The 25,985-nt window shown below is 37.3% G+C and overlaps 1 protein-coding gene across 1 annotated transcript in view; it reads right to left on the bottom strand.

Annotated features, from left to right (window-relative positions):
• Positions 1 to 22,733, bottom strand: part of LOC133517473 (proton channel OTOP2-like) — a 30,797-nt gene extending 8,064 nt beyond the window's left edge. Inside the window, exons 1-5 of the mRNA XM_061850804.1 lie at positions 21,742 to 22,733; positions 20,744 to 20,893; positions 20,495 to 20,588; positions 19,598 to 19,750; positions 12,424 to 12,673 (exon numbers count right to left, since the gene is read on the bottom strand). Of these exons, the coding sequence (XP_061706788.1) occupies positions 12,424 to 12,673; positions 19,598 to 19,750; positions 20,495 to 20,588; positions 20,744 to 20,893; positions 21,742 to 22,042 (948 nt within the window). The 5' untranslated portion in view covers positions 22,043 to 22,733. The remainder of the gene's footprint in view (positions 1 to 12,423; positions 12,674 to 19,597; positions 19,751 to 20,494; positions 20,589 to 20,743; positions 20,894 to 21,741) is intronic.
• Between the last annotated feature and the right edge of the window lie 3,252 nt (positions 22,734 to 25,985).

The following is a 25,985-nucleotide window of genomic DNA, read 5'->3' as shown; positions in this document are numbered from 1 at the left end:
GATGACCATTTTGGAATCCAAGATGGCGGCCGTGCATTCTGTCATAAAAGTCGTCATGGATATCGTTTTATAGGTATTAGGGAGTGCAGATTTCGAAAATGATGACCATTTTGGAATCCAAGATGGCGGCCGTGCACTATGTCATTAAAGTCGTCATGGATATCGTTTTATAGGTATTAGGGAATGCAGATTTCGAAATTGATGACCATTTTGGAATCCAACATGGCGGCCGTGCAATCTGTCATAAAAGTCGTCATGGATATCGTTTTATAGGTTTTAGGGAGTGCAGATTTCGAAAATGATGACCATTTTGGAATCCAAGATGGCGGCCGTGCACTATGTCATTAAAGTCGTCATGGATATCGTTTTATAGGTATTAGGGAATGCAGATTTCGAAATTGATGACCATTTTGGAATCCAACATGGCGGCCGTGCAATCTGTCATAAAAGTCGTCATGGATATCGTTTTATAGGTTTTAGGGAGTGCAGATTTCGTAAATGATGACCATTTTGGAATCCAAGATGGCGGCCGTGCACTCTGTCATAAAAGTCGTCATGGATATCGTTTTATAGGTTTTAAGGAGTGCAGATTTCGAAAATGATGACCATTTTGGAATCCAAGATGGCGGCCGTGCATTCTGTCATAAAAGTCGTCATGGATATCGTTTTATAGGTTTTAGGGAGTGCAGATTTCGAAAATGATGACCATTTTGAAATCCAAGATGGCGGCCGTGCATTCTGTCATAAAAGTCGTCATGGATATTGTTTTATAGGTTTTAGGGAGTGCAGATTTCGAAAATGATGACCATTTTGGAATCCAAGATGGCGGCCGTGCACTCTGTCATAAAAGTCGTCATAGATATCGTTTTATAGGTTTTAGGGAGTGCAGATTTCGAAAATGATGACCATTTTGGAATCCAAGATGGCGGCCGTGCACTCTGTCATAAAAGTCGTCATGGATATCGTTTTATAGGTTTTAGGGAGTGCAGATCTCGATCTTGATGACCATTTTGGAATCCAAGATGGCGGCCGTGCATTCTGTCATAAAAGTCGTCATGGATATCGTTTTATAGGTTTTAGGGAGTGCAGATCTCGATCTTGATGACCATTTTGGAATCCAAGATGGCGGCCGTGCATTCTGTCATAAAAGTCGTCATGGATATCGTTTTATAGGTTTTAGAGAGTGCAGATTTCGAAAATGATGACCATTTTGGAATCCAAGATGGCGGCCGTGCTTTCTGTCATAAAAGTCGTCATAGATATCGTTTTATAGGTTTTAGGGAGTGCAGATTTCGAAAATGATGACCATTTTGGAATCCAAGATGGCGGCCGTGCATTCTGTCATAAAAGTCGTCATGGATATCGTTTTATAGGTTTTAGGGAGTGCAGATCTCGATCTTGATGACCATTTTGGAATCCAAGATGGCGGCCGTGCATTCTGTCATAAAAGTCGTCATGGATATCGTTTTATAGGTTTTAGGGAGTGCAGATCTCGATCTTGATGACCATTTTGGAATCCAAGATGGCGGCCGTGCATTCTGTCATAAAAGTCGTCATGGATATCGTTTTATAGGTTTTAGAGAGTGCAGATTTCGAAAATGATGACCATTTTGGAATCCAAGATGGCGGCCGTGCTTTCTGTCATAAAAGTCGTCATAGATATCGTTTTATAGGTTTTAGGGAGTGCAGATTTCGAAAATGATGACCATTTTGGAATCCAAGATGGCGGCCGTGCATTCTGTCATAAAAGTCGTCATGGATATCGTTTTATAGGTTTTAGGGAGTGCAGATTTCGAAAATGATGACCATTTTGGAATCCAAGATGGCGGCCGTGCATTCTGTCATAAAAGTCGTCATGGATATCGTTTTATAGGTTTTAGGGAATGCAGATTTCGAAATTGATGACCATTTTGGAATTCAACATGGCGGCCGTGCATTCTGTCATAAAAGTCGTCATGGATATCGTTTTATAGGTTTTAGGGAGTGCAGATTTCGAAAATGATGACCATTTTGGAATCCAAGATGGCGGCCGCACGGTGGCCTTCATAGAAATAGAAACCGAAGTATTAATTTTATTGGAACTTTTTTTATTGGGTTTTATTATGTCCAAAAATTAATCTTAGCTACTTTGGTTGGAAAAATAATTAATAATATTTTTTTTTTCAAAATCGCGTATCAGAAAAAGCGAGTTTTCTCCAAAAAAAAATTTTACCGTAATATCTTGTCAGATGATTTTAAAACCAATTATTCTTGATTTTTCCACATAATTAGAATTTTCCTACGGGATGCACTTTTTTTTTTAAATCGATGTATTTTTTTTAGTATTTTTTTTATTGTAATACGGTTAAACTTGTTACTTTGACTACAAAAAATTAATTTGAGTTTGATCGAACCAATATTCTACGCGTAGTGAATTTTTGTTTTAATCAAATGTATGGAGCGTACGAGTAAAACGGTTTTTCTTTTCAAAAATTAAAGGCATACCGTAATATCCTTGTAGATGATTTAAGTACCAATTATTATAGTACATTACGATACAAGTGCGAAAAATAGGAAATTCGAAACGAGTGGCGATAAATTAAAACACGACCGAAGGGAGTGTTTTAAATCGACACGAGTTGCGAATTACCTATTCGCACATGTATCGTACAACGTTTTACAGTACATATGGCCCTTTAAATGTTCGACACAGTAACGTAATATGCTACTTCTCGCACTAGTGCTATAAAGTAGCCCCATATGTACTGTAAAGGATATTTTGACATAACGCGAACTTTTCTACCGTATGCACTTATTTAAAACTTATTTTTTCATGCTGAAATAACTTTTGCTCATTGTTTTAATTAAGTAGATAAATAATAAACATACAAGAGTTACAAGTAGAAAATTTAAAATAAAACCATTACATCAAACCATTCTATTCACTACGCGTAAGTTATTGGTTCGATCAAACTCAAATTCATTTTTTGTAGTCAAAATAACGAGTATAACCGTATTAAAAAAAATATATCGATTTAAAAAAAAGTGCACCCCGTAGGAAAATTCTAATTAAAACCCTGGTCTATAGTTTATGCTTCGAATGCCTTCAGAAGTCAGAAAATATTCTTATTTTATTTTGAAAGTTTTTTAATGTCGGACATTGGTGCCTTGTCGAAGATTGGATCAAGAATAATTGATTTTAAAATCATCTGTCAGGATATTACGGTTAAATTTTATTTTCGGAGAAAACTCGATTTTTCTGATACGCGCCATACAAAAGCTTACGCGCCAAAAAAAAATATAACTAATTATTTTTCCAACCAAATTAGCTAAGATTTGAGCTATATGTTTGAGCCTTTTGGGGTGGAAACCCTTGGGCCGTGGGGACCTGGCGCTCACAACATTTTTAAAGAGCTTTCGAAGCGCCTCGTGTAGGCAACGGGTGACAAGAGGGCTGGCTCTTACCTCGCACAACGCATTGGCATTGCTGTCCAGCGCGGTAATGCCGCCAGCCTTCTAGGCACCTTGCCACAAGGCACCGAGCTGGAGCCAATTTTTTACTTATAACTTTAGTTGTAGTTTTAGTTTTGAATCTTTTTTCCTTTTTAGCTTTATGTAGTTTTGTTTAAGATGTATTTTAATGTAGTTTTTATTTTTTATTTTTCAATAATATATTCTTAGACGCTACTTACGATAGATTAATGTAGGGACATAATAAAACCCAACACAAGCTATTCCAATAAAATTAAGTTCAAATTTAAGACTTCGGTTTCTATTTCTATGAAGGCCGATTTTCAGCCCACCGTGCGTGCGCCGTTTTGTCACCTAACTAGTGACGGACGGACGGTCATTTTTTGGTAGGTACATGGAGATTGTATTCCTTACGTCCGACTTCCATATTTAAATTGTATCAATTTTATAGTGACATCTGGTGGCGTAGTTTGCATAATCGGAAGTCGACTTTAAGCAAAAGTTAGAGATGTCTCGATTCAATTAATATAAATCGCGTCCATCTTAACTAATGTTAACTACATTTCTAAGTGTCGCCCCATGAGTAAGACTGACACCGACAAGGCCAGAGTCGAAACGCGAGTGCAAGACATTCACCATGGAATTCGTGGATTTAGATAAAGTGAAAAGTAAAAGTAAGTTATGTTATATTCATAAAATAGGTCCTCTGGGATTCTCAGATATCGTTTTTCATCTTAATCGGACCTAAAATGCCGAAATTTAAAATGGCGTGCGTTTTCTAAAAAATTGACCTCAGAATCATAATAAAGGTCCTCTGGGATCCTCAGATATCGATTTACATCTGAATCTGAGCTTAAATGTCGAAATCAAAAATGGCGTGCGTTTTCTAAAAATTTTACCTCGGAATCATAATAAAGGTCCTCTGGGATCCTCAGATATCGATTTTCATCTCAATCTGAGCTTAAATGCCGAAATCAAAAATGGCGTGCGTTTTCTAAAAATTTGACCTCAGATTCACAATAAAAGTCCTCTGGGATCCACAGATATCGATTTAAATCTGAATCTGCGCATAAATGCCGATATAAAAAATGGCGTGCGTTTTCTAAAAATTTGACCTCGGAATCATAATAAAGGTCCTCTGGGATCCTCAGATATCGATTTTCATATCAATCTGAGCATAAATGCCGAAATAAAAAATGGCGTGCGTTTTCTACAAATTTGACCTCAGATTCACAATAAAAGTCCTCTGGGATCCACAGATATCGATTTACATCTGAATCTGAGCATAAATGCCGAAATAAAAAATGGCGTGCGTTTTCTAAAAAATTGACCTCGGAATCATAATAAAGGTCCTCTGGGATCCTCAGATATCAATTTTCATCTCAATCTGAGCTTAAATGCCGAAATCAAAAATGGCGTGCGTTTCCTAAAAATTTGACCTCAGATTCACAATAAAAGTCCTCTGGGATCCACAGATATCGATTTACATCTGAATCTGAGCATAAATGCCGAAATAAAAAATGGCGTGCGTTTTCTAAAAATTTGACCTCAGATTCACAATAAAAGTCCTCTGGGATCCACAGATATCGATTTACATCTGAATCTGAGCATAAATGCCGAAATAAAAAATGGCGTGCGTTTCCTAAAAATTTGACCTCAGATTCACAATAAAAGTCCTCTGGGATCCACAGATATCGATTTACATCTGAATCTGAGCATAAATGCCGAAATAAAAAATGGCGTGCGTTTTCTAAAAATTTGACCTCGGAATCATAATAAAGGTCCTCTGGGATCCTCAGATATCGATTTTCATCTCAATCTGAGCTTAAATGCCGAAATCAAAAATGGCGTGCGTTTCCTAAAAATTTGACCTCAGATTCACAATAAAAGTCCTCTGGGATCTACAGATATCGATTTACATCTGAATCTGAGCATAAATGCCGAAATAAAAAATGGCGTGCGTTTTCTAAAAATTTGACCTCAGATTCACAATAAAGGTCCTCTGGGATCCACAGATATCGATTTACATCTCAATCTGAGCTTAAATGCCGAAATCAAAAATGGCGTGCGTTTTCTACAAATTTGACCTCAGAATCATAATAAAGGTCCTCTGGGATCCTCAGATATCGATTTTCATATCAATCTGAGCTTAAATGCCGAAATCAAAAATGGCGTGCGTTTTCTACAAATTTGACCTCAGATTCACAATAAAAGTCCTCTGGGATCCACAGATATCGATTTTCATCTTAATCTGAGCTTAAATGCCGAAATTTAAAATGGCGTGCGTTTTCTAAAAATTTGACCTCGGAATCATAATAAAGGTCCTCTGGGATCCTCAGATATCGATTTTCATCTCAACCTGAGCTTAAATGCCGAAATCAAAAATGGCGTGCGTTTTCTACAAATTTGACCTCAGAATCATAATAAAGGTCCTCTGGGATCCTCAGATATCGATTTTCATCTTAATCTGAGCTTAAATGCCGAAATTTAAAATGGCGTGCGTTTTCTAAAAATTTTACCTCGGAATCATAATAAAGGTCCTCTGGGATCCTCAGATATCGATTTTCATCTCAATCTGAGCTTAAATGCCAAAATCAAAAATGGCGTGCGTTTTCTAAAAATTTTACCTTAGATTCACAATAAAGGTCCTCTGGGTTCCTCAGATATCGATTTACATCTGAATCTGAGCTTAAATGCCGAAATCAAAAATGGCGTGCGTTTTCTAAAAATTTTACCTCAGAATCATAATAAAGATCCTCTGGGATCCTCAGATATCGATTTTCATCTTAATCTGAGCTTAAATGCCGAAATTTAAAATGGCGTGCGTTTTCTAAAAATTTTACCTCGGAATCATAATAAAGGTCCTCTGGGATCCTCAGATATCGATTTTCATCTCAATCTGAGCTTAAATGCCGAAATCAAAAATGGCGTGCGTTTTCTACAAATTTGACCTCAGAATCATAATAAAGGTCCTCTGGGATCCTCAGATATCGATTTTCATCTCATTCTGAGCTTAAATGCCGAAATCAAAAATGGCGTGCGTTTTCTACCAATTCGACCTCAGAATCATAATAAAGGTCCTCTGGGATCCTCAGATATCGATTTTCATCTCAATCTGAGCTTAAATGCCAAAATCAAAAATGGCGTGCGTTTTCTAAAAATTTTACCTTAGATTCACAATAAAGGTCCTCTGGGATCCTCAGATATCGATTTACATCTGAATCTGAGCTTAAATGCCGAAATCAAAAATGGCGTGCGTTTTCTAAAAATTTGACCTCAGAATCATAATAAAGATCCTCTGGGATCCTCAGATATCGATTTTCATCTTAATCTGAGCTTAAATGCCCAAATCCAAGATGGCGGGCGATCATTCAAATTGAGTGACCGGTTTGTATGGGGGTATCCGATCGCGTGGCAAGATACTTTTACTTAAGGGTACCGTTTGGACGGAAGCTTGTTTGGGTACCCAAAGTATTGATATCGCTTCCGGAATGCTATTTTAACGGTCGGGTACCCTTTCAAAATTGTTTTAAAGTCTAAGGGTACCGTTTGGACGGAAGCTTGTTTGGATACCTAAAGTATTGATACCGCTTCCGTAATGCTATTTCAACGGTCGGGTACCGTTTCAAAATTGTTTTAAAGGTACTTTTATTTAACGGTACCGTTTGGACGGAAGCTTATTTGGATACCCAAAGCGTTGATATCGGTACCGAAATGCTAGTTTAACGGTCGGGTACCCTTTAAAAAGACCGGTCAAAACCGTTTTTAAGGGTACCTTTTCAGTCCCTGCCCAAGAAGCATATTGTTCAACAACCATGGCCTCATTTACAAGGATTACAGCTAGCAGATCCTAATTACAACAACTCGGGACCCATAGATCTCTTGCTAGGGGTCCGAGTATACGCTAGAATACTGCAAGCAGAACTAGTCAAAGGTCCACCAGGTACACCATGCGCACAAAGAACTAACCTGGGCTGGATTATTTTTGGAGAGAGTGATAACACATCACAAGAAGATTCTTACATCGTCATGCACCATCAGGTCGATATAGAAGACACACTGAAATCTCTATGGGAAATAGAAACAGACACTAAGAGAAAATACACCAAGGAAGAACAACTATGTGAAGAAATCTATGAAAAAACAGTCACTCGAAACCAAGAAGGAAGATACATTGTGAAGCTGCCATTTAAGACTGAGAATCCAAGAGTACTTGATGGAAATACAAAAGAGATAGCTACAAAGAGATTCATGCAATTGGAAAGAAAGTTTAAGCGTTCGCCGAACCTCAAAACAGAATTCATAAAGGGTATTAATGATTACCTGGAAGAAGGACATCTAGAAGAAGTACCTGAAAAGGAAAAGGAAGATAAATCGGTGTACTTGCCATATCACGCTGTAATTCGCGACGATAAAGAAACTACACGCACGCGTCTTGTTTTTGACGCTTCATGCAAAGGATCCAACAACGTCTCACTAAATGATGAACTCATGATAGGCTCACAACTACAAGATGACTTGAGAAATCTTTTAATGAGATGGAGACTGAAACGAGTTGGCTTCGTGGCAGACGTTCAGAAGATGTACCGCCAAATATTGGTAACAAAAGAGGACGCAAATTACCAACGCATTCTTTGGCGACAAGACGAGTCTGAAGAGTTGAAGGAATATCGTATGCTCCGAGTCACTTTCGGTACCGCTCCAGCTCCATACTTAGCGGTCAAGACACTTCAAAAGATTGCTATCGATGAAGAAGAAAAACAACTCAGTAAACGTGTAACCAACAACCAAAGCAAAGTGGCAATCAAAACAATAAAAGAAGACTTTTATATGGACGACTTGCTGTCAGGGGCAGCAACCGCTGATGAAGCTATTGCAATAGCTAATGAAGTAACGCGCATCCTAAAACAAGGCGGATTCCAACTCATGAAATGGTGTTCTAATAACATTGAATTTATGAAATCTATTGATGAAGATAAGAGATCAGCTAATGCACAGGTAGAACTGAACCTTGATGGAACTATAAAAGCACTTGGAATTGCATGGAACCTTGGTGCAGATAAATTTCAATATAACTTATCACTGCCGCCAATGTCAAAGATTATAACTAAACGTGGGATATTATCAGATGTACAAAAGCTATTTGATCCACTAGGCTGGATCGCACCAAGCACTGTTATGGCGAAGATGCTGATGCAAAGGTTATGGCTTGAAAAGGTGTCTTGGGATGAATCTGTCAGCCCTGAACTCGAAGAAGAATGGAAACAGATAAGAGATGATTTTGAAAATGTCAAAGATATAAAAATGAATAGATGGCTTGGCACAACAGAAACGGAAGAAGAAAAGATACAGATACACGGATTTAGCGACGCATCTATGCGTGCTTACGCAGCTGTCGTATACATAAGAGTTGAGAGTGAAAACAAAGTAACAACAAAAATCATCGCTGCACGAACGAGAATAGCTCCCTTGAAAACGATCTCTCTCCCGAGATTAGAATTATGTGGCGCCTTACTCCTGTCTAAACTAATGAAACAGATTGGATCGGCGATGAGAATACCAACTACAAGCATGTTCGCATGGACCGACTCTTCGATAGTGATCGCTTGGCTTTGTGGAGAACCCAATAGATGGAAACCGTTTGTAGCCAACCGCGTCGTAGAAATTGTTGAGAACTTAAACAACAAACACTGGTATCATGTGCAATCTAAAGATAACCCTGCAGATATCGCTTCAAGAGGAATGAAACTGTCCACACTTAAGAACTATGATCTGTGGTGGCACGGCCCGAGCTGGTTATCTGAAAAAGAAATAAATATTAGTAAACAAGAGGATTTTACAACAGATGAAGAAATAAAAGTACAAAAAATTCAAACTTACCTGAATATTGAGGACCTGGAAAAACAAGAAAAGGCATTGACTACACAATTTGGAGATTTTGATAAACTAACTGAACTACTTAAAAGTATTGTCTATTGCCGAAGATTCCTAAACTACAAGAAAAATCCAGATGGCATTGACAAAGATATAACTACAATGGAATTACAAAACGCCATGAATATTTGCATAAAAATGGCACAGCAAGAAGAATATCAAGAAGAAATAGAACGGTTGATATCAAATAAACAAGTCAAAAGAAAGAGCTGCTTACGATCCCTCGCCCCATACGTAGATGAAAACAAATTCCTCAGGGTGGGCGGTCGCCTCAGATATGCAAATATAGATGAGAACAGAAAGCATCCAATCATTCTGGGAAACAAGAACTCGTTAGTACCACTAATAATTGCTGATGCACATACGAGAACGCTTCATGGCACTATGGCTGAAATGCTATGCTACTTACGTTCTAAATACTGGATATTACGAGCAAAGTCCTTAGTCAAGAGACACATACAGAAATGCCTTACTTGTGCAAAACAAAATGCTACGTCGAAACCTCAATTCATGGGAGATTTACCGGAGACGAGAGTCACTCCTTCGAGGTCATTTCTACACAGTGGAGTAGACTTTGCAGGGCCATACCAGATATTGACGTCTAAAGGCAGAGGAGGAAAAACTGTGAAGGCATACATTGCTATTTTTATTTGTATGGCCGTCAAAGCAATTCACATTGAACTAGTTGGAGACCTTACTTCAGAAGCGTTCATAGCAGCATTCAAACGCTTCGTCGCTAGAAGAGGAAAATGTACTCACATGTGGAGCGACCAGGGTAGAAACTTTGTAGGTGCTAACAAAGAACTTGTAGAAGCCTGGAATGAAGCTAAATTGAAATTTACCGGACCAATAGCAGAGACACTTGCAATCGAAGGCACACAATGGCACTTCATTCCAGCTTATAGCCCTAACTTCGGTGGTCTTTGGGAAGCTGGCGTCAAGTCCATAAAACACCATCTAAAGAGAGTTCTGACAACAAACCTGACGTTCGAAGAGATGACGACCGTACTTTACGAGATCGAGGCCTGTTTGAATTCTCGGCCCCTGTGTCCTCTCGATAACTCAGACCCTCAAAACGCTGAAATACTCACCCCAGGACATTTCTTAATAGGTGAAGCCCCTATAGTTGTTCCAGCAGCAGATTATAAAGAATGCAAAATACATATCTTGTCACGCTGGCAACTTACTCAGAAACTGCTGGCAGATTTTTGGCGTCGATGGCAAGATGAGTACCTATCCAGACTGCAACAAAGACCTAAATGGCTTAAAAAAGAGAAGGAGTTTAAAATAGGAGATATAGTGCTTATTAAAACTGATAACTTACCTCCAGGCAAATGGTCACTGGGCCGCATTATGGACAAACACCCTGCTGAAGACGGTTTTACTAGAGTGTATAGTGTGAAATCTGGTAGTGCTATAGTGAAACGGTCTGTAACTAAACTATGTGCGTTGCCCGTTGATACTGAAACTTTGTAATGTCAATTTGATTCAATTTAAATTGCACTATTGTAAGGTTATGAAAAGGACGTAAGTGTCCTTTTGGTGGGCGGTATTTTGTGTTAAATTTGAACCTTATGCATGCCTGTTTAAGTATATTCCCGCCTTCTCTTTCTATTTTATATGTCCTACCAGTCGCTTAATAAACTCGTACAAGATCACACGTCTTTCTGATTTAGTTAAATGCAAAAACCACAATTTACCAAAGTGAACCTTATTACAACCATCAATAGGTATAGAATTTGTAAAAGTTCTGCCTGCTTTATTGTCTCAAAAGTTCACTGTCCACAATTATTTTTTTACATCGGAATTAACAGCATACCAAATAGAATGAAGCATCAAGCGGAGTCTATAATGCTCAATAAAAACATTACGAATATTATGATTTATTAGGATAACGAAAAAGAGAGGGTAAAATTAAATGTTATATATGAGAGATTAAAATGAAATATCATGTTTAATATACCCATACAAAGCAAAACAAAGAGCGGATAATTATGTTAAAAAAAAAGAAAAAGGACGAAGCGTGACGTGGTCTTGAAATTCCGTCCATCGTATAACAACCGGGTATGATTAACCCTTAGCCACACGGCTACTGTGATATAATATCGAATTTTTCGATCACAGTCCGTCCTACTGACGGCAGAAGTAGCGGAAAGGTAAAATGAAATTTAAGTGAAACATATTCGGTTACATTATTATCAAAAACATTTCCTGTTACTTTTGTAATTTTCAACAGGTGAAATATCATGTCACCGTTAAGAAAACATGTAAATATTTTCAGAAATTGCCCATCGCTAGGTGTGACGAAACTCGATAAAGTCCATAAAGTGCGTAACGAATACATCAGAGCAAGCTACAAGGTCGCCCCATCACCGAAAAGATTCAAGAATCCCGTACGAGATGGTACGGGCATATCACGAAGACCATGTCGTGAGGAAAGCCCTTGCACTACCGGACAATAAGAAAGGCAGAAGTCGCCCGCCTGCTACATGGTGGTCTACCGTATAGGGTTTGAACCGACCCAGTTGAATAAAGAGACAACCCAGGATCGACCGACCTGGCGCTTGAGACCGAGGAGAGCCGACCCCAAATAATGGGAAGAGGCACGGAAAAAAGAAGATGATTCATGATTGTATGTAAGTAGTGTACAGGTGTTAGTACCTACACCGTTCTTCTTCGTATCTTTTATTATATATCTCAACTAATGTCTGCAATGCCAGTATCAATAGTAGCGCATAAATAGTATGAGTACCTAAAAAGTAGGTACCTCTCTGCAAACAGTGCTAGCCTCCAATATGGTTTTACAAATACATATATACTTGTTATTGTTTTACATAGTTTAAAAGACAACTTTCACCATTCACCAGCACCACTACCATAAAGGCTAAATAATATGTATGTTATATGAACAGACAAACAGACATACAATTATAAATTTCTTACCTACGTTACCTAGTGACTCTGATCATAGTGCGAAAAACAATTATACTTTTACAACATGTTTACAACCTTTATTTTTAATCGTCTGCGATTACTCACCATCATGATTGTATCTAAGAATTTTACTATGCTTAAAGTCGTGATAGCGGGAATGACGGTCAGCATTGATTCTATGAAAAACGCCGGCACGCATATGTATAACAAGACGTCGTCTAGCCACGGGACTGGATGCTTGTTGATGTCTAGGGATTGCGTCTTGTAGAAAACTATTCCGCTGGTTACCAACATAGTTATGTGAAGTGTTAGTTTCACAATGTCACAAAAATATTGGCTGATGTATTGAAAGTCTCTGAAAAGAAAAATAAAGGTATGTACATACAATTCATTAACTTCGGGGTATGGCTTAGTGCATTTAAGGAAACTGAATGGCATAGGTAGTTAATTTTCGTTTTTTGTTGAATTTTTTTTTTGTTTTTCGTGAAAATTAATTAAATGCTGCATACACTTATAGCTTTTTTGTCACATGGGCATGCTCTTTAACTTAACCAAATAGTTAACAACTTTGACATATAAATATCATGCCGAACATCGATCGTCCGAGATACTTTAGTAGCAAATGAATCAGTAAATAGTACGGTCAAATTAACTCAAATTTCACTAAAGTCAGGAACTAATTCTAAGGACTAATAAAATCACTACGGATTGTTTTGTATGGGCTAAAAATCGAACTTTATACAATCGTTACTAAATTCACCCCCCCGGAAAGGGGTGAAATCGGCTGAAAATAATGTAATGGTTATAACTAAGAAGAGAAAAAAGGTGTACTCGGTGTAATTTGGCGTACGTTTTACAACACTTATATCTAAATTCGCACGTGTTATTTATGTTAATTTAAGCTACGGAACAGGTAAAAAAAAATACAACATTAAAAAAAATCTATTTTGGCCATTGCGGGTCTGGGGAAAGTAATGTACTCGGTGCAAATTGAGTAAATAATTAGAAAAAATATCTAAATCCAATGTCAAATTCGCACCATGGTGCGACACCCGGAAAGTAGTTTTTCATGTTTTACTGTCGTTGTACTTCGGGGGAAATTTTAATACTATTGGAAATTGATGCAATCATATTCATTTGATTTTGTTTACATTCGCACTCCATAAAAAATTGGCATTTTTATACGGAACATGCAGTTTTGTAATCAAGTACCAAAAACGTAGACCAATAAGTACACAGAAGCGACAAGCGCGTGATTAGTGGCAAGAGAAGGAACGCGCGTAGATGCACCGACGAAGCACGGCTCTTGAGGCACGAGTAGTGGCATGTACTGCAAAAATAGTAGGGTTTCTGAGTATGCAGACAGACAGTCAACAAATTAAATACAGATACGCTCAATGTTTGTTAAATTCGAAAAATCGCGTTTTTTCATATACTTACGAAAACTTTAGACTACTTAGTTCACTCAATGATTGTTTAAAACAATAGTTCCGTTTTAATGCCAAAAGAAAGATTTGTGCTCATTGCCCGTCAAAAGTGTCAAACAAACTGTCTCGGAACAATCGCTGCGCGTAGGGTTTGAGATCCGGATATCCGAAATATCCGGATATCGGGTCATAAGATCCGGATATTACGGATCCGTTAAATATGGTTATTGACCTATAACCGGAACAATTTTCTAATGAAATTTATGAATAATTTCATACCATTTTGTCATTTAAATATAGTATTTTCATATATTTAATCAATTCAAATACTAACAGCACATCAATTTTGATAGGTACATACAGGTGTCACGCAGTAACTTTATACAATGAATGCGAATGTTGCTTAATGCAAACATTAGATCATTGGATATCCTGATGACTTGGGGCTATAGGCTCAAAACAAAAGCAACCTGAAGGCCAAGGCTAGGATAGTAGAGTAGGAAGGAGAGAAAATTGGTCTGATAATCAACCACTAGAATATCTCCAAATGAATAGGGCTAAGATGGTCGGCTCTTTATCATTTGTCATGAAGGGCATAGTGACAAGTGATAAAAATAGAACCATGCTGCCACCGCAGATCGAAAAGAAAAGACCTACCTAAAGTAATCGGGAAGAGGAGATAGATGTTCGAATCGAAAATGCCCTAAGATGCTCAGCAGCGCTTCGCCGAATTCTAGTGTCCAAGCTGATCAGTAGACTGTCCATGATTCAAGTCTATAAGACAATAATTCGATTTTGATGAATGACATCGGTAAGTATTACACTTGGACTCTGAATCAGAAAAAAAAAGAACAAGTTCTTAGTGAAGAAGACGAAATTCTGGCGGAATATTCTGGGACCTATCAGAGATGAAGATAGAGAAGATGAAAGCGTAGGAAAAATAGGGAGCTAGAGTAGCTAGTTGCGGCACCCAATATAATTAGCGAGATTATAGCCGCACAACTTCGCAGGCTTGGTCACTTGGAGTGGACGGGAGAGAATCGGGCTGTGAAAAGATATAACGCAGGAGCGATGTAGCCCTAAAATGCCCTCGGAGTATCCAACTAGCGTGGAGTGGTGCAGAATAGAGCAGAGTGACTTTGTTCTTGTATCAAAGGCCAAGATTCTTTTTGGGTCACTGATCCAGTGAAGTAAGTAAGTATTGCTTTCATAGTTAGTATTTCATGACGAATGAACACGACGTGAGGCATTGGATGTATTTCCAACTATGCACCAGCTAATCCAGATATAAACCCTCCTTATTAAGTACGGTTTTAGAGATAACATTATGTTAGCTATTATAGTAATCAAGTAATCATTTAAAATTAGTTGGGGTGATATCATTGTATTAAAACATAGTTAAAAACGTTATTTCTGTGTTATCTAAATCAGTTTATTCGGATATTTATTTTGGTGGATATTCGAATAATTAGAATATCACAATATTCTAATTGCAAACCCTACATATAACTTCCCAGTAGGGACACAAATAGGTAATGTAAATACTGCGAGGAGGATCTTGTTTAGGAAAAACCAGAGCGATCGAGTATATTCCTTCAACAGGATGCTCTCCTACAGCATATAAAAAGGGCTTAACAGACCCACATTGGGACCAATTTAACTTGGCTAGGCTTGGCGAAAGAAAAATGATGGACCAGGGTACACCTCTGCAAGGAGCTATTGTCTTGCAAGTGCAAAGAACGCTGTACAGGGATTTAAATACACTATGCTTTGCGCATGCGAAGGTGCATGCTCTGGGACAAAAAAATACGTAAAAAAATAAATATTTTTGTTTAATTAGTGTGTAACTTTAATTAGCTAGATCCGGAGTAAATTACAATAAAACGATCTCAGTATTCTTAATTTTGATAATAATACTTTTATCGAAAATATTACTTAACTATAAATATCGTTCAGCAAGTTACCTTTACTTAAACATCATTTGCCATGCAAATTGTATTGAAACAGCGATCCGACTCTTGGTGGTGTCATCCGGTATGGAACAAAAATAGTGTAATTTGCTTGTTTATAAACCGATTTTCAAAATTTTAATGGAATTTTATAGCTTATTAATATAGCATTCATATCTTGACACAATGTCTTCCTGTAAAGTTACTAGTAAAGTTGATGAAAACAAAAAACGGATTTTTTTCGGGAATATTTAAATAAAACTTAAAATTTCTCGCAAACTATGGTATTTACAAGGTCAAATGTATAAACGATATTGTAGCGCATTTAATTTTGCTTTTTATGACACCCCACACAAGCTTACATGTGATATACTTGCTGTGGTATACGCAATATTCTGAACACGGCACCGGCCATTTTGATGACGTCATAACTGGTGACTTAATCACGTTAGAAACTGTCTCCCGATGGTTTTTTAGTCAGAATAACATGCTTAATAACATACTAAAATATGATGCTGGTTTCATAGGCACCTTTTGGGCCCTATATGACCATAAGGGAAGCGACTTCATACCTACTCGTATAACATTTTTTTATACAATCAACACACATTTGAATAAGTAGTCGATAAAGCAGTCAAACACCGATAGATTATTAATATGTTGTAACATGACATCACTATTTTTGATCTCATATAGACAATTTACGCACAAACTTGCATTTCATTTTTGGTCGCACTTTTGAAGTTTGACAGTCGTTCTTGATATCCTATTTCTATGTATCCGGATCCGAAAAATTGTCGGATATTGCAAACCCTAGCTGCGCGCTGCGCTATCTCCCCGCCCCGCACGCCCCGCGCCACGTGCTGCCAACCACCTTCGCTTGCAGTTCGTTGCGATTAATTCTATTTACTTTTTGACAAACTTCCGGTGAAAAAAATCTATTTTTTATTTAGTGCAAATGTAGTGTCTTTAGATAAGTACCTTTTTTAAAATTTTCACGTCTCTCTTAATTTCCCCCGAAGCACAATGTACAAAATAATTAAAAATACATGTTCCATAATTTGCCCAGGCGTGCAAAGTTAACTGAATGTTTATAATGCTTTAAAAAGCTTAACTTGAGATTGCACCAACCGACTGACTTATCCTCGAGCCGCAATCGAAAAAAAAATTATTTTTAGGGTATCATACATTGCACATCTTTTTAATTAAGATATACTATGCACCAAGGTGTTCTCTATACACTACTTAGCTTGAACCTAATAGCTTTTAATTTACTCCAAAATTACGGCACTTTATAGTTTATACCTAAAATTTAACGGTCTTCCGTACATAAAAGAAACGGTGCAACTCGGGGGAATCAATCTAGTTGCGCCATCTAACAAATCCAAAAAAAGCACGACTACACGACTTACTTCCATACTTTTTCTTAACTTGACTATACTATAAACAAGACCTGAGGCAAGTAAGTTATTAGATAAAAATACATTTTTGATTATCTCCGAAATAGAGTTAATTAGAATACCGGTGTCTTTGAAAAAGTATCTTAATTAAAGGTCTGTAATGCAACCTCAAAATTAAAGGAGCTTAAAAAAAACACCGCGTAAGTATATATATTATAGAAACCTAAATAAAATCGGCCTATTAAAACGGTCACCCATCCAAGTACTGACCCCGCCCGACGTTGCTTAACTTCGGTGATTGGATGAGAACCTCGATATTGGAATATTAATTTTATTCTGTTTTTAGTATTTGTTGTTATAGCGGCAACAGAAATACATAATCTGTAGAAATTTCAACTGGCTAACTATCACAGTTCATGAGATACAGCCTGGTGACAGACGGACGGACGGACAGTGGAGTCTTAGTAATAGGGTCCCGTTTTATCCTTTGGGTACCGAACCATTTTTAGGGTTCCGTACCCAAAGGGTCAAACGGGAACCTATTACTGAGACTCCGCTGTCCGTCCGTCCATCCGTCCGTCCGTCTGTCACCAGGCTGTATCTCATGAACCGTTATAGTTAGACAGTTGAAATTTTCACAGATGATGTGTTTCTGTTGCCACTATCACAATAAATATTAAAAAGTTGAATAAACTACTACAAACATGATTTTTTTTGCCATGTTATATAATAGTACGAAATCCTACGTGCGCGAGTCCGACTCGCACTTGGCCGGTTTTTTAAAGTTTCGATGGCGCTGCGCAGTAGTTAGTATGAAGTTCTAAATCTGATATTTTCTGATTGAAAACCGCATGCGATGCGTTTAGGAGAAAATATAAGTAGTGAGTAAAAATCATGCTACTCACTCAACTTCTTTCATAAATATACAGCACTTTAGTACTCGATAAATATCCGAATGCTTACTTCTTTGATGTTAAATGCATACCTAAAAACTAAAATCAATAACGAAGTTATGAGATGTATTTCAGCGCTGTTTACGTGTGGTCTAAGATTATAAGGAATATATACCCTAATCTATTATTTATTTTTGAGAATAAATAAATGATAGATAATATTCACATTGAAACATTGCAAATAGATTGCCTAGTAAAATTGCATATGGACAGATTTTGATTATTATTTATTTATTGTATATTATAGTAAATGAAAGCTTAATATATATATATAATCTAACTGTGATAGGTTCCTTATCAAAAAGTTGGTCCAGTTCATGGTTGACTAGATTTTAGATACAAATCGATTAATCATTTTCTTATCATAAATAAATAGCAGATGAGGGTATATATTCCTTATAAAGTAACCCAAAAGAATGCCATGAAAACCCCTAAAAAAATCGCTCCCGATACAAACTTTAACCCCATTTTTCACCCTTAATGAATTTTCTAAAATGCTAAATATCACACAAATGCCTTTTTACGAAGTTCCAAACTAACTTTATCGACATGTACACGTGACTATTGTTATTCCTGTCATGCGGTGGCAGCATCGTTGCATTTTTAGGGTTCCGTAGCCAAATGGCAAAAAACGGAACCCTTATAGATTCGTCATGTCCGTCTGTCTGTCTGATTCTGTCACAGCCACTTTTTTCCGAAACTATAAAAGCTATACTGTTCAAACTTGGTAAGTAGATGTATTCTATGAACCGCATTATGATGTTTACTCAAAAATAGAAAGAAAACAATAAATTTTGGGGGTTCCCCATACTTAGAACTGAAACTCAAAAAATCATTTTTCATCAAACCCATACGTGTGGGGTATCTATGGATAGGTCTTTAAAAATGATATTGAGGTTTCTAATATCATTTTTTTCTAAACTGAATAGTTAGAGACACTTCCAAAGTGGTAAAAAGTGTCCCCCCCCCGTAACTTCTAAAATAACAGAATGAAAAATCAAAAAAAAAATATATGATATACATTGCCATGCAAACTTCCACCGAAAATTGGTTCGAACGAGATCTAGTAAGTAGTTTTTTTTTTAATACGTCTTAAAATTAAAAAAAAAAAAATCATCAAACTCATACGTGTGGGGTATCTATGGATAGGTCTTCAAAATTGATATTTAGGTTCCTAATATCATTTTTTTCTAAACTGAATAGTTTGCGCGAGAGACACTTCCAAAGTGGTAAAATGTGTGTCCAAAGTGGTAAAATGTTGAACAAGATCTAGTAAGTAGATTTTTTTTTAATACGTCTTAAATGGTACGGAACCCTTCATGCGCGACTCCGACTCGCACTTGGCCGCTTTTTATCACTTGTCACTAGGCCTGTCACTTTCGCAATTACATACTTGTTAGAACGTGCAGGTGATAAAAATGCGGCCGTGCTACAGCCGCTGGTTATCATTTTATCTGTCAATTTAATCCGCGAATCCTTTGAGTTTAACTGACATCGATTTTAACTCTCCCAACAAGCACTTTTACCATTTTAATGTAACTAACACTTACTCGTTTCTTATATTGCCGAGCACGAAGCTAAGTATAATAGCAACGATGAGTAGGACGATCGTGAAAAGGCTAGAGAAGAGTCCACAAAATGCGCTGCGACAGCTGATGTGGATCTCCAGAGCGTGAGGACTGTTTACCTCCCCACTCACGTTACTGTAAAAAAATGCCGTAATTATTAAGGCATGTTGTATGATACAGGTGTTTTGTATTTTAAAATTTAGAAGTAAACATTCACTAGCCACGTAATAGAAAAAAATATGAGATATAAGGTATAATAATTAAGTTATACGGCCGCTGGCGAGGTTGTGGAAGAGTACTTCGGCGTACATCATTTCACAATTCATAATTCATGGTACCTACAAGCCAGCAAATTGACCTTGAGACACGAAGGCTTTTTGATAGCGTACGATATTTTTATAGCGTACGCTATCAAAGTAGCCTTCATAGCGTAGAACAGTTATATCATATATATAAGCGTAAGTTCTTGTCGCCATGTGGGTACAACAATTCACAATGAATTCAAAGGTTTTTGGCGTTAAGCGGGTTAACAACGTTATGGCGTTTGTAGGAATTGAGACAAATCAGTAAATATGTAGTAAATAAATAAATATTATGGGACAGTTTAAAACAAATCGACCTAGGCCCACAGTGAGCTTAATAAGGCTTGTGTTGTGGTTATTAGACGACGATATACACAAATGATAGATAATTACTTAAATACATAGAACACATCCATAACTTGAGGAACAAAATTGAGTGATGAACACACTAATCAAAACCCCTACCAGGATTCAAACCCGGGAGCCGGGAACTCTTGCTTCGTAGGTAGGGTCACTACCACCGGGTCTAAGAGGCCGTTTGTACAATTATTATTTTTTATTTTTGCTAGGTACTCACGACTGTGCGTATAACGAGTGATGAAAATTTTGGACTTCCTCTGGGGAATGTCGGCATTTACCTATATTCCTCCAGACCATGAAAAAGATTCCAACTGAAACAAAATAAACTATTATCTCGCTTAAGTGTAAATAAGCCAAACATGTCCATTCATTTAATTTTAGCAAAAATGGAGCGAGTTATTTTCCTACAAATGACAAGCTGAGCAAAATGAAGGTTAAATTTGTATTTTTTTTTCTCATGTTTTACCTACTAAAATATTGAACTCCACTGTAAAAGGGTACAAATATGCTGAATATTCATCAAAGATTTTCGCAGCAGATGCAGTTGGTCTGCAAGTCTCATGCCAGTTGAAGTCCGCTGTAGCTGGGAGTACTGAAGTGTTTGTATTATTATTAGCTAAAAAGAAGTAAAATAAATAAATAATAAATAAATAAATATTATAGGACATTTAAACACGAATTAACTAAGACCCACGGTAAGCTCAAGAAGGCTTGTGTTGTGGGTACTCAGACAACGATATATGCTTAAATACATAGAAAACATCCATGACTCAGGAACAAATATTTATGCTCATCTCATCACACAAATAAATGCCCTTACCGGGATTTGAACCCAGGACCATTGGCTTCATAGGCAGAGTCACAACTGACTACTTGACTAGGCCAGACCGGTCCGCAAATGCAACATTAAATAAACAAAGCCGCTACACTGGTGTTGCTCCTGGTCGTATCTTCACGACTGTAGTTTCGGGGGCCCACCTAGTGGTCGGCAAGTTACAGAAAAAAGGATACTCGAATAAACAGGTACGTAACACGTAGGTTAGATAGTACAATAATTAAAAATGCTCCTTAAAATCGAAGAAACTGACTATTTTATTACCTCTCGTGTCGAATATATGTAGTAGCTGTGACGTAATATGTTTATAGAGATTTTTTAATGAAGTTTACCCAATTATAAGGTTGCCAGAGCTCAACGAGGGGGGGAGGGGGTTAGGTTCGGCAACGCGCATGTAACTCCTCTGGAGTTGCAGGCGTACCTAGGCTACGGATACTGCTTACCATCAGGCGGGCCGTAAGCTTGTTTGCCAACGACGTAGTATAAAAAAAAAGTATTTAATTTAGAAATGGAACATTTAAGAAATAACATTTTTTTAAATCAAACCCAACCAAAAGACACTTAAGGGAACTGTCATAGGGACCATCATTGGACACGATAACTATGGTAGTAGTAGTGGAGTAACTTACTTATTTGTTTCATTTGGAGGGTTTCGTACGCTCTGTACGCAAGTCTCGTTTCAGTGGAAACTGCTGCAAACCACAGGCAAATATTTCCCGCCATCACGTGCAAGAATGCTACACGTAGAATATTCTGAAATATCATATACATTGGATTAATATTTGTGTCAGTGATGAACGATAAACAAAACGTTAATGTTTTTTTTGCATTCTGAGTTTGTATCGTGTTAGTATTAAATAGTTCCAAAAAAATCCTAGTTTCTTTTTTATTACAGTCGGTTTTTATTACAGTTATGATCCTTGTAATCATAATGGAGAACAAAACTGTATAAGTAGGTATTTATGAAATAAATAAAAAAAGATTTCTTATGGGTTTATAAAAAATAGTGTACCATTTACATACTTTTTGAGTTATTTTGATTCAGATTCACGAGGGCTATTGATTGGAATAAAAAAAAAGTATCCTCAGTTTATTATACAAATTTTGGGTGCCAGTTTTGTGACGGGCCATACATAATGTATGTGAAAATGCGTTTTCGTTTTTTTGCAACTTGCACATCTAACACTAAGTGCATGACATATCGATGGCAAAAAGCGGAAACGCCACCTGACCAAAACAATTTTTATTGCATATTCGAAATCAGCGATTTTTTCTGCGTCGAATGGTCTGGGTCCCATTGCTCTACGATGCTTAGAAAAAACTGGACAGCGTAGCAAAACAAACGCATTTTTTTATCATTCCTAAATCGAAATGTTGTAAACGCAAATTTTTAACTAATTTGCAAAATTTTATGACTATGGTGGTTATAGCGCTCATGAAATGGCGTTCTGTGGCGGCTACAGCGTTTTTACATGTAGTAATAAAATAATGATTGCACCTACAGCATTTATCGCAAAATATATAATTTATAAACGGTGATTACAACATTTGAATCGTTAATGATTTTACAAATTAACGACCCTTACGAAAATTTAAACCCAGCGCGAGGTAGGTACACTGTAGGTTACCGTCTTTATATCGTACATCTTTTTTCCGAAAAACCGAGAAGTTTTGACGACCGGTCTGGCCTAGTGGGTAGTGACCCTGCATATGAAGCCGATGGTCCCGGGTTCAAATCCTGGTAAGGGCATTTATTCGTATGATGAGCACACGAATAAATGCCCTTACCCCATGGGTGTATGAAAAAATATCCGCTATGTAATATTCAAGTATTTATAAATATTTAATCGTTGTCGTCGTCGTTAATATTATATCGTTGTCTAAGTACCCTCAATACAAGCCTTATTGAGCTTACCGTGGGATTTTTCAATTTGTGTAATAAATAAATAAATAAATATTATAGGACATTATTACACAAATTGACTAAGTCCCACAGTAAGCTCAATAAAGCTTGTGTTGAGGGTACTTAGGCAACGATATATATAATATATAATTATATATAAATCCTTAAATACATAGAAAACACCCATGACTCAGGAACAAATATCCATGCTCATCACACGAATAAATGCCCTTACCAGGATTTGAACCCGGGACCATCGGCTTCATAGGCAGGGTCACTTCCCACTAGGCCAGACCGGTCGTCAAATAATCGGGTCGTGTAATAATGTCCTATAATATTTATTTATTTAATTATTATCTTTGGCTCTGGTGTCAAGTTTGCATTTTGGGGGTACTACGTTTCCGCTTTTTGCCACCGATATACACCGTGGGCCCATATAATCCTGTCGGTTTTAACTACGCATTTCTGAGGTCATATGGAGGAAAAAATGTTATATGACAACTTGTCATTGACAAGGTCAAACCAAAAAAAAAAAATTGCGTGTGTCTGTGTTTTCTGTATACGACACGCCACAACCACTAAGCTGATTATCTCACTATGATCTTAGCTCACTTTACACAAACTTGAACAGAGCCAAACGAAGGAGTGTCATTGTAAACGATCATAGAAATTTGACATTAATGATGACATAGCCACAATTTGCAAATTCCATGCAGAGTTAGCTTGGTCCGACTCTAGCTAGATAGCCCGTCTAGGCTAATCTATTATTTGATCAATACGATAATAAGTATGATAATTGTTACTGTTTTTTGTAACTATGTCTAAATTTTGGTGTTGTATATTTATAAGATGTATACAAAAACTACAACGGCCTGCATAATAACATCTGAAGTGCTCTATCACTATATAGGTACATAGCTAATAGAATAGAGGCTGCTCGAACGATTTCGATGTAAAACAATATAGGGGTTTTCGGGGAAGAGGAATATATCTAGCTGAATTTCATTTCTAGGAATATTCGTTTACAGCAAAAATTCACTTTAAAGGTAAGCTTGAAGTGAAAACATTGAACATTGCTGAATATTTATTCAATATTGAAACTGGGCCCTATATATATTCACAAGAGAAGGGACTAGTTACCTACACGTTTAGGGCCGGTTGCACTAACCATCTGTGGTTAATGATCATAATAAAGTTCGCTATAATTATGTATGTATGTTAAAATTATAATTGTAGAGGAAATCTTATAGTTTCCTGCTGTATCGATTATGTTTGGACTTAAGAGCCGGTAGCATCAAACCGTCTGTAACCGTAATTTTATTTAAATTTAAATGTAAGGGACATCTGATATATCTTAATCAGTCCATCGATTGTGGCTCACCATGTGTTTCACGATGATTAAGTTTGAGTAGTTAAAGATGAAGAATAACTGCAGGAAGCAGTAGAGGCACTGCAAGAGGCCGGCGGCGTACTCGGACACGTTGATGCACTGGGCGTTGCTGACGACGAGGCTCCAGTGCACCGTCACCACCAGCAAGACGGTGTGCACGAAGTGGCCCAACGCGAAAGCTGTGGACAATATTAAGTACTTAGGCTTTTAATATATACTGGGTGATTTTGGGGTCACGATCCTGAATGTCAAAAATGTATTGGTAGTAGAGTGGTACATGGTAATTTAAACAAGGCTTCCCATGGAACCGATAGAAAATATTACCCCTATATTTTAAGTCTACATCGGCCCCTCGCCAACACAGAACAGCCATATATATATATCTGACCCGTCTAAAAAACCAAAAGGGTTTGACCTTCCTCGGAAAATCTGGTGCCGCCTGAACAGGCTGAGAATCCGACATGGCCGCTGCAATTCAGCCACACACAAATGGGGATGGACGGCTTCCAGACTTTGCGAATGCGGAGAGGAAGAGCAGACCATCGAACATGACTTCCAACGCTGCCAACTCCACTCATATCCTGGACCTGCTGAAGACCTGAACACCGTGACACCTGACTTGGTTGCTTGGCTTAGCAACCTCAAGGCTACACTCTGATTGCCCTCAATGTATATATAATGCCGTACGATTAAATAAAATAAATCAGCCCCTCAAGGTGTCCAATAGATTTTTTTTCGCAATTTCGTAGTTAGTTCCATGGGAAAGTTTGTTTAGTATGGTGACTGTTATAACACATTTTTGACATTTAGGATTACGACCCCAAAATCACCCAGTATTTTGCATGTAAAAAATCATCTTCTGGTTTAATCCAAGTTGACAAAAGGTTGTTGCTAAAAATAATATTGACACTGAATTTGTTGTTGTTGTTGAACATTACGAGTAATACATGTTAATTATTTGATTTCAATAAATAAGATTGAATTAAATGAATTAATTTTTAATTACGATTAGTTGAAAACATTTATTGAATGGGGCGTTATTTTGCAGAAATCCATATTAATATAAACAATAATATTGGGTTGCCAATCCGCGATACAATAACTTGCTTGTCAATTAGTTCTAACATCTTATATTTACTGGCGTATTTTTTGCACGCAGTTAATATTCCGACCGCGAAAACAAATACGCAAATAAAAATAACAAACCACCACCAAAAGTACAAAACTCGTCACGTGTAGCCGGACATCTGACCGTCAACATCTTTAGTATCTTCTGATGCGGCCAAGCCATATATTTTGACTACGGTATAGAGCTTGTGAAGTTAGGGCTTGTAGAGTTAGAAGCTTGGCTTTACAAGAGATCTGATAACTTTTTGACAGTGCGAGCCTTATGATCTCGTCTTGGCAACTTGGCTTGGATTTTTTTTTGATGGGATGGCTAATTACAAAAAATACATGTCAGGTACCTAAACTCAGTTTCAAAACTCACTTGACAAGAAACCATCACTACTTATAAACACGAATAAATAGAAACTTTAACCATACCGGCAGCACCAAATTTCAAGTAAACACTTCCTGCG

Source organism: Cydia pomonella, chromosome 4 (genome assembly GCF_033807575.1).
Source record: "Cydia pomonella isolate Wapato2018A chromosome 4, ilCydPomo1, whole genome shotgun sequence".
Lineage (NCBI taxonomy): Eukaryota > Metazoa > Arthropoda > Insecta > Lepidoptera > Tortricidae > Cydia > Cydia pomonella.
Note: the sequence above shows the minus strand (reverse complement) of the source record. Positions and strands in the feature narration are given on the sequence as shown.